Here is a 15,306-nt window from a genome sequence, read left to right on the forward strand (position 1 = left end):
ATAAATAAATCATATAATACAAAAATCAACTATTCACATTTCAACTTTTAACTATTTAAATTTTCAGCTTTTTCCTTTTACAAATTTAAAGTGAAACAACACAAAACACTGCAAACCACAACACAATAAAATATAAATTAAAATATGAAAACAAAAAGAAGATGCATATTCTCTGTCATATGGACCTGCATGAATAAACTTTCTGAATTCTTTATCATCTGCAACTGAAAATAGTTGTGGATGATTACTATACCTTTCTAATGTGACCTTGTTGTCCCTGGCTCTCTTTCTCTCCCTCCTGCTCTGTTCCTGTGCTACTGAGTGTAACTACCGTCCCTCCCCCCCTCTTCCCAGCATAAAGCACAAGGCTCACATGCTGAATGAAGCGGAAAAAAGTGCGAGAGAGAGGGTGAGAGAAAAACAAAAACAAAAAAACACAGCTGGCGATTAGTGATGTGCGATACCACTGATTTCCTTTCCGATCCGATACCAAGTAATATTCAGGGTGGTATCAACGATACTGATCCAATACGATACTTTGTACAAAAACGTATTTTATTTATTGTATCTCAAATTATAGCGTCATAATGATTACAGGACATCAGATTACTTGTTCTTATCACTTAATAATGCAGAGTTCATCATATAGAAATAAAAAACCTCAAGTCTATTTGAACACCTTGCCTGCCTGCAGCACTAAAGGACTCCATGACAAACGTCTGTCTCGCCCTAGCAGCACCTGTCCCTCTCCTCCTCTTCAGTTCATCTCAACATACGCGCCTCATATTCTGTGATATGATTTACTCTGAGGTGTTTGACAAGGTTAGTGATGTTGCCACAACCATACATGCCAACCCTGCTGATTTTTCCGGGAGAATCCCGGAGCCACCATTCTCCCGAATTTCCACCTGGACAACAAAATTGAAAAACCATATCTCAGAATTCATAGCCGAGCCAATTCCAGTTTCCAACAATGGCGGCAGCTACTTAGTTTTAATATTACTCTTATTTCTCTTTCTGGGTCTTTCCACTGTGTTGCTGTTAATGATAAACTACAAATTAACCCTAAATTACTAAAAATATCGATATTTTAATGTGAGGATCAATTCTAGAACATAAATGACTGGTATCGGAGGAATTGATATTTCAGGATCGATCCACACATCACTACTGGCGATAAGGAGCCGGCTCGCGTCGTTCATGTCAAAGAGTCGGCTCTAAGAGCCATTTCGTTCGCGACCGACCCATCACTAGAAGACAAAAGTTAGCGGTCTCATTCTGCTGGTGTTTTTATGGTAGGGTGACCATATTTTGATTTCCAAAAAAGAGGACACTTGGCCCAGTCATGAATAATTTTAATAATACCGTTTGCTTAAAGAAAACGTGAACATATTTAAATGATGTCTTCTCGGTGCGGTTAATGAATGGTGAAATAAAAAATGTCATACAGGCTTTTACAAGTCAACAAGTGCAAAAAGAAGAGGACAGTTGGTAAGCCCTATTTTATGGACTAAACAAATCGTTTGTATTTGTGATATTAACGTAGTTTAAAGCAAATTCCCGCTTTATTTGGACGCAATCATAAGCGAGACCCACCTCACATAACAACCATACTTCTCAGGCGTTCACATTTAAAGGCACCCGTGAAACGAACCGAGTGATGCTGGATCTTATTGATTTATTGCAAAAGGAATCTGGAAGTAAAAGTTATCAGACCTTGTTTCAGTTTTTAAAAGAGGGGAAATTGTTTGAAAGGATTTGGGGGGTTGTTTGTTTTGAGCGACGTTCCAGCCCACACTCCATACCAGTTGGTGGCGGTAATGCACCTTTCAGTTGTTTGCCAACCGCCAATAAAAATGTAGAAGAAGAAGACGACGCGGTGACGCATCTAGTGTCCCTCAAACGATCTTTTCGTCTTTTTCCTGTGAAGTCGTACTTTGATTCGAATATGTTGGCGAACAGAATAATCGGAACTTGTGTTTTCGGACTGAGAAATGTGTCTGGAAGAGGACGGGCGCTCGCTGCAGTTTCTGCGAGGTAAAAATGCGCAGTTAAAGCTGTTTCTGGTGAGCTGGAGCCGCATCTGTCAAAGTCAAAGTCAACTTTATTGTCGATTCTGCCACATGTACAGGACATACAGAGAATAGAAATTGCGTTACTCTCAATCCCTAGATAAATAGCAAATGAACATTTAAATATATTTAAATATAAAAGTGATTAAAAATGCAAGTAAAATAATTAAAAAGTAAAAATTTAAATAAATACAATTTTACATATAACAAGAAAGCTATATAATATACAATATAATGGGTAAGTGACATTGAGTGTAAACCAGGCAGAGTAGTGCAAATAGGCAAATAGTGCAAATGGAGATTTAGTAGTGTACGGTAAGAGAAAGTGTAGCAACAAAGTCTTATGAGGTAATGGCAGTCCAATGCTCCACAAAGTGACTGGTAACTGGTGCAGGCCAGTGAGTGAGTCAGAGAGTGTGTGTGTTTGTGTGTGTGTGACAGAGTTCAGTGAGACCGTGGAGGAGAGAGGGGAGAGGGGGCAGAATCGGGAGGGAGTTAAGCTTCCTGACAGCCTGATGGATGAAGCTGTCCTTCAGCCTGCTGGTCCTGGCCTGGAGACTCCGCAGTCTCCTCCCTGACGGCAGCAGCTTGAAGAAGCTTTGCATTGGGTGTGTGGGATCAGCCGCTATGCAAAGGGCTTTTTTAGTGAGACGGGTGCTGTAAATGTCCTGGAGGGAGGGGAGAGAGACACCAATGATCCTCTCTGCAGCTCTCACTATGCGTTGGAGGGTTCTATGACAGGACGCATTGCAGGCTCCAAACCACACAGTGATGCAGCTCGACAGGATGCTCTCGATGGTGCCTCTGTAGAAAGTGTACATGATGGGGGCTGGTGCTCCTGCTCTTCTTAGTTTGCGGAGAAAGAAGAGACGCTGCTGTGATTTCTTGGCCAGTGCTGTGGTGTTGTACGTCCAGGAGAGATCCTCTGTGATGTGCACACCCAAGAACTTGGTGCTGCTCACTCTCTCCACAGACGCTCCGTCAATGGTCAGAGGAGCATGTTGGGTGTGCATTCTCCTGAAGTCCACAACAATCTCCTTCGTCTTCTCCACATTCAGAGAGAGATTGTTGTCAGCACACCACGTGGCCAGGCGTCTCACCTCACTTCTGTAGTCGGTCTCATCCCTGTTGCTAATGAGACCCACCACCGTTGTGTCGTCCGCAAACTTGATGAAGAGGTTGGAGCTGTATGATGGAGTGCAGTCATGGGTCAGCAGAGTGAAGAGGAGGGGGCTCAGCACACATCCCTGCGGGGCCCCTGTGTTTAAAATGATGGTGCTGGATGTATTACTGCCAACCCGTACTGCTTGAGGTCTTCCGGTGAGGAAATCCAACAGCCAGTTGCACAGTGAGGTGTTGAGCCCCAGCTGGACCAGTTTTTGAATGAGCTGTTGGGGGATTATGGTGTTGAATGCTGAACTGAAATCTATGAACAGCATTCGAACATATGAGTCATTTTTGTCCAGGTGTGTGAGTGCCGAGTGGAGTGCAGTGGAGATGGCATCATCGGTTGAGCGGTTGGGCCGATAGGCAAACTGGAAGGGATCCAGGGAGGGGGGCAGGACAGTCTTGATGTGTTGCATGACTAGTCGTTCGAAGCACTTCATCAGGATGGGAGTAAGTGCAACAGGACGGTATCAGCGCAAAGAAATGCATTCAAAGCTGTGAGCGGAACATTTACGCTTTTTTAGGAAATAGTTTTACTTTGCATGATATTAGTAATATTTTTTATATTTCACTGTAGAAGTCGCGGAGCATTTTTATAGTACAGAAGAAGGTCGGACTGTATGATGTGTGTGTGCGGTTACCTTTGACACACTTTATTGTGACCTATTGTTTACATGGAGACCTTTAATGTGAAAATCGAAACCAGAATCTCAAAATTTAGTGAACGTTTTAAAATTACAGCAGTCTAAAAATGAAGATACACGAGTTTGGCCATTTTTATCTAAATAAAACATGTTATGGTTGAGAGTTGTTGTTGTTGTTTAAATCGTATTGAAGTCTCCACACATTGAAGTGTGCCTAAAGGTAGTTTGAAAGCTTCCCATATTAAATAAACTGTCTGTGTGCTGAAGAGATGTCAACTGAAGCTGATCTGACAAGGCTGTACATCCATGTAATTCCATGTAAAGTTGGTGTAACCTTTATTTAAGGCGTCATTAAGAAATCATTCTTATTTACAGTGGCAACGAGGGAAGAAAAGCAAAGCAGAGGTAGTTAAAGTGTAAAATCTCACCAGTAAATGTCAGTGGGTTGTAGATTGTAGTCAACGGAGTTTGTTTTCTTACCTCTTCCAATTCAAGTCACTATAAGACAATAGGGGTGGGTGGGGGGGGGGGGGGGGGAATCGATACTGTGTAGTATCGTGATATTTTGTTTGCTAATAATGTATCAATACAGGGACAGCAGAAATCGATATTTTGTTACAAAAAAAGGTTTTTGTGGACTGGAACTCTGACTTCAGAGCATGTTGATCAGCTCCTTTTTCTGAGCAAGAATCCTGACACTGTCCAAATGTGTTTAACTTTTTTTTTGGCAGCAATAAACATGACAGTTTACTTATTTTAATTTAAGACATGTTTTATTTTAATTAAGTTTAAAACTTTTTTATTTAATGTAAAATTATATTTTGTTTTAATTTACTTTCAAATTCTTCAGTTGCTGAATGGGCTGCATAGTTTTTATAAATAGCTATACTTGTACCAGATGGTTGCATTCAGTTCAGTTGGACTAGACTGTAATACAAACATTCAGTTTGTCAACAATAAAACTGACTGAAATGAGAGAAAGACTGAGTGCGAGACTTTGATATTAGATAAAATGAATATTGATAACGTTTACCTTTATGTACAGAATCTGAATATCGCAAAATATTTTAAAAAATTGCAATAATATCGTATCGTGAGTTCAATATTGTGATAATATCATATCGTGGGATGTATGGTGATTCCCACCTCTATAAGACAACCATATTGTAGTAAGCTAAGCGCTCATTTTTGTGCACTCTATATTTTTAAATATTTGAATAATGTTAACACTTAGCAATTGATTTGCATCAATTAATTATTTTGCAGGATTTCACATTTTTTACCCACGAGTCACCTCAAAAACTGACCGCTGAGTGAGTTAATTTGTCATGGAGCTCCCAGGTCAGGCACTTGCTGGCTGTATAGTGACGGATGGTTGAATTTCTGTCCCCACAGATTTCAGCACAATAAGTCTGAGGAGTTCAGGCAGCCCGCATCCTCAGGCCGACCTGAGACCTCTAGCGCCAAATCCCTGATGGACATCGGGACCCGTCGGATCTTCAATGAGGACCATGACCTCTTCAGACAAAATGTGCGGCGCTTCTTCCAAGAGGAAGTAGTGCCTTACCACAAAGAGTAGGTGGAAGTTTGATGACCTACCAAGAATTATTAAAATAAGCCTTTAATAGCTTTACTTCAACTGTTTTTTGTTGCAGGTGGGAGAAGGCAGGTCAGGTGAGCAGGGAGGTGTGGGAAAAGGCTGGTGAGCAAGGTCTGCTGGGAGTAATGACAGCAGAAGAGCATGGTGGCATAGGAGGAGACCTGTTTTCTGCAGCTGTCACATGGGAGGAGCAGTGAGTTGTCCTTCAAACCACCGTTCTATATCTGAAGCTATTCACCGACATTCAGAGAGACTGAAATATTTTAGCAATGAGTTCCAGCTGAGATGTGATTTTAAAAACACAAGAAAGAGAATTAAGCTTTTTCCAAGTGAGGACATGTGATCGATCCATTGCTGCAGTTGTTTTTTTTTTATCCAGGTATGATTTTACCACTTCAGAAAGCTTGGAGAACTGTTGCTCAATACCATTTAAAAAAAACAATCACAAGAAAGTAGCTTTAGTGATGATGACCAGTGTATTTGCCAGATCTTATAGTCAGCTATCTCTTCATCCTTCATCTCATCTCTGCTGTCTGCACCACTACAGAATGTATTGCAACTGCACAGGCCCAGGTTTTGCGCTGCACTCTGACATCGTCATGCCCTACATCGTCAACTACGGCAGCAAGGAACAGATCAAACACTTCATCCCAAAGATGACCGCTGGGAAATGTATCGCTGCCATCGCCATGACTGAGCCAGGAGCAGGCAGGTCAGGACTCAATCACAGATTGTAACATCAAGAAATCAGCACACATAATGTCAGGTAGCTTCAGCGACTCAGCTCCTCTATTTTTTTCCAGTGACCTTCAGGGTGTGAGGACGTATGCCAAGAAGGATGGCAGTGACTGGATCCTCAACGGCAACAAGGTACTGAGTCAAGACTTCAAAAGTATCCACTCAATTACATTTAAAGTCCAGTATAGATATTACTCCATCTGACCTCTTCAGGTATTTATTACAAATGGTTGGATGGCAGATCTGGTGGTGGTAGTGACCGTGACCAACCGAGAGGCGAAGACGGCAGCACACGGGATCAGTCTGTTCCTGGTGGAGGAGGGCATGAAGGGCTTTCACAAAGGGCGGAAGCTGGAGAAGATTGGCCTGAAAGCCCAGGTACCAGGGTCATGGAAATATATGAAGTGCCCCTACATCATTTTTTGTGGTCTACAAGTGTAGGTTTAACTGGTTCAGTGTTTCAAAATCAAAAAGAAGTATCTGTCTGAAACAGCTTTTGTGTCTGTGGGACGATCAGACTGCTCTGATTGTTCAGCTGAAGAAACAAAGGCAATTTTGATTGCACATATAACTCTCTTAGCACTTTAAATTTCAAACCTTTACTGTAAATTACAGTTTATACAAATGCATGAGGCTAAAAAGTGACAACAGAACTTTGTCATTTGTGCTACTAAGGATTTATACTTCATTACATCCTCTCACTTGTGTTTCTGCTTCTTTCAAAGGACACAGCTGAGTTATTCTTCGAGGATGTGCGCCTCCCAGCTGATGCCCTCTTAGGAGAACTCAACAAAGGTTTCTATTACCTGATGAATGAACTCCCTCAGGTGAACACAACATTTATGGCATGTTCATATCAGAAACATTTAATGCCTCCACTGAAGGAGTAACTCTCCGTACCTTGAACCTGGGTGGAGATCCAGTCTGGCTGCACCCATATTTTTACAAAATGAAATGCCTAAAACATCTTTATATTCATAACTTGAACCTACAGACATGTATCTTTGGATTTTTAGCCTCATCGTCTTTGTACTTTGGCACTCCTAAATATGTTTTATCACGTGCTTGTACACATCATCTGCATATAACGTCTCACATGGGTTCATTTGACGTCAAACAACCTTTTCCCTTCTCTAGGAGCGTCTGCTGATTGCTGACATGGCCATAGCGAGCTGTGAGTTCATGTTTGAGGAAACCAGAAATTATGTAATGCAGCGGAAGGCTTTCAGCAAAACAGTCGCTCACCTTCAGGTCTTTATAGTAATTCTTTTGGTGAATATTTTTAGGATATTTCATGTAAGGATATAGTCTGTCCTGATGAGTTCCTATTAAAAGAGGACTAGTTTATCAAATCATCCTCCCAGTCATCATACTATCTGTTTTTTGTCTTTGCGCTCCACAGACTGTGCAGCACAAGCTAGCAGAGCTAAAGACCGAGATCTGTGTGGGTCGAGCCTTCCTGGATAGCTGCCTTCAGCTCCATGCTGAGAAAAGCCTGGATCCTGCCACGGCCTCCATGGCCAAGTATTGGTGAGTTTTTGGAGTTTACCACCTCATGATCTAAAGGCTAAGCTGTGTTGTTGTCACGCGCTGATGTACTTCATCTTATCTGAAGGGCGTCTGACCTCCAGAACAGAGTGGCCACTCAGTGCCTGCAGCTCCACGGAGGCTGGGGGTACATGTGGGAATACCCCATCGCCAAGTTAGTATCACGTAAACATTGCAACAGAGAGCTTTGATTGTTTTGGTTTTTTTTCCAGCTCATCAACATGTTTGCGTTTTCAGGGCATTTGTGGACTCACGAGTTCAGCCTATCTACGGAGGAACCAACGAGATCATGAAGGAGCTCATCGCCCGTACCATCGTCAGCCAGAAGTGAAACTGGGTTGTCGTTTTTTGTAACCTTTTTTTTTTTTTTTTTAAAAACAAAACCCACAAAACTGTCAATAAAGATCTCCAGTTTAGTTTTTTTTTCTGTAGGTATTACACTCATATCGTTACGTGAATTATTTCGGCTGTGATAGCCGTGCAGTGGAAGTGTGAATGTGAACACCAGTACGTCCACTGGTTTAATTATACTTGAAATTTTCAGATCGATAAAGGGAATAAAAGAACACTGTAAATGTTCAACCACTGTATTCCCCTTTATGCCCCTTTTAAAGAGAAGTTTTGAGCAGCAGGTGGGCGGAGCTTCTGCACTCACACGACTGTATATGTAATATTAAGGATGGACATACACTGACCTCATGAGTTGAATCTTTGGACATAATAATAATAATTTTAGCATTCAGCATTGCTACAGTACACATATGACAGGAAATACAGAGAATTTTCTTTAAGTTTGTCAGCAATGCCTTGTTTTAGCATTGATAATGTGGCCAGTCTGCATCAGATTAAAGATATCTGACATAATTTCCCTTATAGGAGGTTTTCTTTTTCAAAATCAGTGTTTTTTAATATGCACTTAAATGCCTGCTTTCATAATCTGCCACTCTTAGTTAATTTACAAGCGGCATGAACAATGTTTAACACTAGACACTTGTTGTAAATTGATTTATTTGCCATTCAAAGTGCATGAAGCACTAACTTTGTGCCAGTGGTTCTCAGCTCTTGTTTGTGAGTGTCATGAATGTAATTAAATAAATGACATGGAGTGTGACTGAGAAGGGAGACTCCTCTAAATGCCAATTTTAGATTCTGTACATGGAAAATCCCCCAGATTTTTGGAAAAAGTCCTAGCTTTTTTAACATTTTTGAGCCCTCGTAACTTCTTAAAAATAGGATATATCTTTTTGAAATTTTCAGGCCTGAAAATATATTTCAGGTCTTAAAAGCTACAATCAAGACAAAATTTTCACATGTTCCAAGTTTAAGAATTCAAAACTGGCAGGTCAGGTAAGCAGGGAGGTGTTTTACCTCTCGAAGATCCTCTGAAGTTTCAGAAACATCTTTCGGATACGGTTCCCTGATGTGTTAGCTTCAGGGAACATCTAGTGACAGCTTATTGAAAGTTATGTCACTCTGCAAGTCTCTCTACATACAGCACAGACTGTAGCAGGTTTAAGATCAATGGGGTGGAACTGTCTGCATCATTACATAAACATGAATTATGAATTACTGGCAAGTGTTAATTATAATTAACTCAGATTTGTGCATACTTGCATTCTTAATTCATCAGTTATGGGTTGTTTTAGTTAAACATCAAAATAAAGATGTCTGCTTTAAGTGCCACACTGATTTATGCTGCATATACTATGCTTAATAATATGGCAGCGTCAGCATCTTCAGTGCATTGACTTACTTCCATCAGTAGGTGGCAGTAAAGGACTGCTCAAACCTGGAGGAGCCCATGACAGTGCAGTGGAAAAAAGCAGGCTGTTGAATTAGACCTGATGATTCAAAGCATCCCTTCAAAGTTTGAAGCTCGGTTTTTTTGCACCTTAGGCTTGCTGGTGACCACGTTTTCTGCACATTTATTCAGAATTTTGGAGCATCAGTGTTTCAGAGCTTGTGTATATTTGTAAATATGGAGTCATGTCATTGTCTGTGACCATCACGCCTCACCTCGAGGGCACTGTGAGAGTATCTGCTGTTGACTAGAGGTGGCTCAAATTGATCCAAATATATGGGTAATGCTGTACCAATAATTGGTATCGCTGGATACTTTGTTTCTGTCCTCCAAGTTCAATATGTATCCTGCTTAATTGTTCTAAATAAGTTATTGTTTTTGAAAACTAAAACATAGACCTCAAACATTCATTATGAAAGATGTCCCCACCTTTTTGTGTTAACTGTCAGTCAGTCTGTTTTTTTTTACTGTTTCGTTTAAAGCCTGTAACGCATTTAAACAGTAGAGGTTGACCCAAAGTTCTTTATAGCCAGGCACATTTAGGTTCCAGGTCTAAAATAGATGTTTCGATTACGTTAAACGCTGATTATTCGTCAGATAAATCGTGGGCTTTATGAGATCAACATAAGCTGCCTTTGTAAGTTGAGCCTATTGGTATCTGTATTAGTATAGCAATACTACTGCACAGCTCTCGTGTTCACTGGTCCATCTCCTCTGCCTCCTTCCCATTTCCCCCCATAGCCCCACTCGTCTAACCCCCGCCTCTCCTTTTTCTTCTCCATCTTCCCTCAGCAACAGCCACACCCCGGTGCTTCAGCTCCGCGCTCACATCCACTGCAGACAGAGAGCTGACCCCTTTGCATCAAATCACTCAAAGCCCTTTAGCAATGACCTGACATCAAACCTTTATACCTATATGTGCGTGTGTCAGTATTTACAGGAGCTGCGTTGTGTTTTCTTTATTTTTGTGTTTTTACACTACAAAGATGTTGCACAGATTCTACATCATCGCATACTGAAGCCACATAATCCTCCTTGCGCGCAGACTTCTGCATTTACGGTAGCTTCATTTGCAACGGGGAGGGGCCACAGGGCCCCATACCGCTCTCATTGTCACCACAGCTCTCTTCCTATCCAAGGGCATTAGTGCCGCTCAGCAGCCTGAACCTCCAGGTAAGACCCAAATCGCTTTGCTTCGTCATGTGCGGGGAAATTAGACTTTACGATGGCGCAAAGCAGCGCGGATGCGCAAATTTAAGATGTAGGATTGCGACACCGGCTGCTGGGAAAGTTTGACAAAAAGTCAGAGTCTGCACATCAATGTCGCTGTCCACTAATCCTCTGCTGCTGTGTGTGGTTATGGTGTTAATTATGGTTATGTGCGTGATTCTTAGAGAGAATGGGGGATATCTGCGAGTGTGGCGGATTGAAATGCGTGCCTTTTCAGTGGAGACTTGTATTTAAAATGCTGTTAGGCAGATGTGTTAACCTGGGTATTAATTTGCGGCATTTGTCACCGTCTCGCTGCGTCCCTGCGAGGCTCTCTGCGCTGCTGCATCCTGCGCCTTTTGTTCTGGTCCACGCCTGCATGGTGCTGAAACCGGCGCCGCTCGCAGCCATCCACTGCAGGAAAGGATCCCCCTATTTCTGCAGTGGATATTTAAAAGGAAAACTGTAAATATAAGTGCAATATAATTGTGGATTATTATAGTTATCCCCATCTCCCCCCCCCCCCCCCCCCCCCCTTTTCGGGCTATTACCGATTTGTCAATGCGTTATGATGGGAGTAGCCCAGCGTCTACTTGGCATTATAGGCACCACCACCACCTCTCACCAGCAAAATGTAGTTTGAAGGAAGCCTTTTATGTGACTCAAATTAATAACAATGTCCTTGTTATGACAGCTGAAAGCCAAAACCATATTCTGGGATCTTCCCTGACGGACTCTAATATCGTTTTACAGCCTTAAATATATGTGCTCAGTCACAGATAGTGATCTGAAAATCTGCAGGCTAAAAGGGTCTGTTTCAGTTCTGCATCCTTTCAGCATCTCCCGAGCCTCAGTGCAGTGAGGAGAAGCAGGAACTCTGTAGAATTTTAAGTGTGAAAACAGTCTTTTATGGAAAGGAATTCAAGAGTTTGTGTGTTTGGACATTCCAGTTCCTGCCTCAGAAGATCCTGGCTGTAGACGAGATGTAGAGGGAAATCAGTGCCTTGGCATGTTGGGGATGTCCAAGCTTGGTAACCTGAGATCCCCCCAAAGTTCAGCTTAATGCATTGTGGTTGCTTGTTCAGTCAGATTCGATTTGATCACGAAAAGTGGAATTTGTTTTACCAGCAGTAATGAGCCAGAGGAACGTAGTAGAAATGGACTGATTGTTTTCACGAGAGTTTTTCCTAAAGCCCCGTGTAATTCAGGTTCACATTAATGGCAGATTCAGATAAACATGCAAAACATATTTGCCTGTTTGACACAGAATAGGTGTTTCTTGGCTCAGGCCGAATGAAGGTTGACAAAGTGCATTAGCACAGCAGGTGAGATGTGAATCAAGTTTCGCCTGCTTCTCCTGTAAGGACAAGCCTCTGTCAGACCAGATTGGGCTGAGTCTAATCACTGACAGAAATGACCTTAATCAGGGCACGACAGGTTGGGGTTTTGTGTGTGTGCTCACTCTTAACGTCTTTAAATTTCAGTTGTAGTGTGTGTGTGTGTGTGTGTGTGTGTGTGTGTGTGTGTAAGCCATATCTAGCCATTTCTTGCTCATATAACCACCAGGAAACCTGAGCCGCCTCCCTGCACCACTTTGGGTGACCTTAAGTAAATCTCCCATCGTTGATTCTGGTTAGGTCCTGGAACCACAGACCTGTCATCCACTCCACTGGAATTTAGACACATCATCTTCGTTGGCCCTTCCTGATGACAAGCGATTGCATTAGAGTTGTGTCTGGAATCACGATCAGTCTCTGATATTGCTCATTATTCAAGAATTTATGTGCATTCTAGCTTGTTGGTGAAGTAGATTACTGCAGTACACCTCAGTGCCTCAGACACAGGTGTTTAAGGTCTCAGGACATATCTGTTGCTCCCGTCTGAGGCTCCTTTTGTTCCACAGGTGTCTAATGGGAGATGGCTGAGCTGTGCTTTAGTACGTGATTAAGTCTCAACTGTGAGAGGGACCTAATCTAATTCGCCTACGTCAGAAGAACCAAACGGCCCACTGACCTGCATATCAAGTGCACACACACTTGATATGCAGCTTCTTGACATACTCAAGTGATAGAAAAGATCATAGAAATGAGACAAAAATATTTAATTTATTCCCCATATCTGGGAATTTATTTTTTACAGCAAGTGGAAAAATGGTAATAATAATAATAGTATTGTATACTTTAATATAATGTAAATGATTATAGTAAAGTGTAAGTTCAGCCACATTTCCATGAAGTTTATAGTATTATTAAATCAAATCAAATTCAAATTCAAATTTTATTTGTCACGTACACAGTCATACACAGTACGATATGTAGTGAAATGCTTGGACAACTGCTCGTGACCTAAAGAAAACAAAAAAGGAAAAGGCTATGAATAAGATAGGAAATAAATATGAAAAATTAAAAAGGTTAAATTTAACTAGGAAGGAATAAAATATAAATTAAGGTTAAAAATGAAATAACTGTACAACACAAATTAGAATGAAGGGTAAATTTAACTGGGAGAATAAGATAACATATATAAATTAAAGTTGAAAATAAAATAACTGTACAACAAAATACACAATATAGAACTATATAAGAATGTATGAAGAAATATAAATAAATATATAGTCAAGTCAAGTCAAGTTTATTTATAGAGCACATTTAAAAACAACCAAGGCTGACCAAAGTGCTGTACAGTAAATACAGATAAAAATACAATAGAACACAATTTCGTAAAACACCTCGCTGATCAAATAAAAAATAAATAAACAAATAAATTAAACCTTTCTAAAAGCCAATGAAAAGAGGTGAGTTTTAAGAGCAGTTTTAAAAGTTTCTAGGCTTTTGGAGAATCTGACGTGAGGAGGTAAACTGTTCCACAGTCTGGGTGCAGCCACAGCAAACGCCCTCTCTCCCTTTGTCTTTAATTTATACCTGGGAACATCTAAAAGCATCAGATCGGCTGACCTCAAAGATCTCCTGGGGCGATAAGTACTAAGGAGTTCTGACAGGTAAGAAGGTGCAGTGCCATTTAAAACACAATACACAATACCAGCAGCTGTACAAGTATTAACTGGAAATGAAGAATATAATGTCCAGTGATGTGCAATCCACATTATGTCTTCTGCAGTGCAAATATGCTTAAAGTGATTTAAGTGATGAAGTGAAAACAATGTCCAGAAAGTCCAGTGTGTGTGTAAGAACCATATGTGTGGGTCAGTACTGTGTGGTGGTGTGATTGAGAGACCGTATCGCCTGCGGGAAGAAGCTCCTCCTCAGTCTCTCTGTGTTGGTCTTCAGGGAGCGGAATCGCTTTCCCGACCTCAACAGAGAGAACAGTCTGTTGTTGGGATGGCTGAGGTCCTTCACCATCTTCCTGGCCTTGGTCCAGCACCGCCTGCTGTAGATTGAGTGCAGGTCAGGGAGCTCGGAGCGGATGGTGCGCTCAGCTGACCGCACAACCCTCTGTAGAGCTCGTCTGTCCTGCATGGTGCTGTTCCCGAACCAGGTTAAGATTTTTCCCGTCAGGATGCTCTCTATGGTGCACGAGTAAAAGTTCCTGAGCACCTTGGAGCGCAGTTGGAAGCCTCTCAAGCGTCTGAGGTGGTAGAGACGCTGACGGGCCTTTTTCACCACGGTGTTGATGTGACAGGACCATGACAGGTCCTGCGTGATGTGAACTCTGAGGTATTTGAAGCTGTCCACTCTCTCCACTGGGCACTCGTTGATGACAGGGGTCTGGTAGTTCCTCTCCTGCTTAGTGCTGAAGTCCACTATCAGCTCCTTTGTCTTACTGACGTTTAGAAGGAGGTTGTTCCTCTGGCACCAGTTCTCCAGATTCTTAATCTCCTTCAGGTAGGCCGTCTCGTTGTTATCAGAGATCAGGCCCACCACGACGGTGTCGTCAGCAAACTTGATGATGGTGGTGGAGCTGGTAGTGGCCACACAGTCATATGTGTACAGAGAGTACAGCAGGGGGCTCAGAACACACCCCTGGGGGGATCCAGTGCTGAGAGTGGTGGAGGCTGAGACATGTCCACCCATCCTTACTGCCTGTGGTCTGCCAGTTAGGAAGTTGGAGATCCACTGACACATAGATGAGCTGAGTCCCAGATGCTCCAGCTTGGTGGTGAGTGTGGAGGGAATTATGGTGTTAAATGCAGAGCTGTAGTCTATGAAGAGCATTTTAACATAATTCCCCCTTCTAGTGTCCAAGTGAGTGAGTGATGTGTGGAGGAGATGAGAGATGGCATCGTCTGTGGAACGATTTGGACGGTAAGCGAACTGTAGTGGGTCCAGTGTGTCTGGTAGTGAAGAAATGATGAAGTCTCTGACCAGGCGTTCAAAGCACTTCATCACTACTGAGGTGAGGGCTACAGGGCGATAGTCATTGAGAGAAGCAGGGTGGGGTTTCTTCGGGACAGGAACAATGATGGACTCTTTGAAGCATGTGGGGATCACCAACTGAGATAAAGAGATGTTGAATATCTCAGTGAACACAGGAGCTAGCTGGTATGCGCAGTCTCTGAGGATATGACCT

General features: G+C 42.1%; 2 protein-coding genes across 11 annotated transcripts in view; both read left to right on the forward strand.

The window, feature by feature from the left end:
• The first annotated feature begins 1,840 nt into the window (after positions 1–1,840).
• acadl (acyl-CoA dehydrogenase long chain) lies at positions 1,841–8,880 on the forward strand. Of its 2 annotated transcripts, none has more exons than XM_085448745.1 (11): positions 1,841–2,037; positions 5,279–5,458; positions 5,539–5,676; positions 6,031–6,195; positions 6,287–6,353; positions 6,435–6,599; positions 6,947–7,048; positions 7,359–7,472; positions 7,624–7,751; positions 7,837–7,923; positions 8,007–8,880. In XM_085448745.1, the coding sequence occupies exons 1-11, from the start codon at positions 1,949–1,951 to the stop codon at positions 8,098–8,100; spliced, it is 1,329 nt and encodes a 442-aa protein (XP_085304871.1). In that variant the 5' UTR covers positions 1,841–1,948; the 3' UTR covers positions 8,101–8,880. The 2 variants fall into 2 exon arrangements, with proteins under 2 accessions (XP_085304871.1, XP_085304872.1); XM_085448746.1 differs by lacking the exon at positions 1,841–2,037 and adding an exon at positions 3,711–3,736.
• Positions 8,881–10,663: 1,783 nt separating this feature from the next.
• LOC146680929 (uncharacterized) overlaps positions 10,664–15,306 on the forward strand; it is an 84,152-nt gene continuing 79,509 nt past the window's right edge. For 7 of the 9 annotated variants that reach the window (XM_085450045.1, XM_085450051.1, XM_085450050.1 and 4 more), the window contains exon 1: positions 10,667–10,743. The gene's annotated coding sequence lies outside the window, so the exon portion shown is untranslated. Of the gene's footprint in view, positions 10,744–15,306 lie in introns of all 9 variants that reach the window. The other 2 variants (XM_085450054.1, XM_085450053.1) reach the window with 2 other exon arrangements.

The sequence above is a fragment of the Copadichromis virginalis genome, linkage group LG23 (genome assembly GCF_057382275.1).
Source record: "Copadichromis virginalis isolate Kocher_CV1m ecotype Utaka linkage group LG23, C_Virginalis_male_GT1.1, whole genome shotgun sequence".
Lineage (NCBI taxonomy): Eukaryota > Metazoa > Chordata > Actinopteri > Cichliformes > Cichlidae > Copadichromis > Copadichromis virginalis.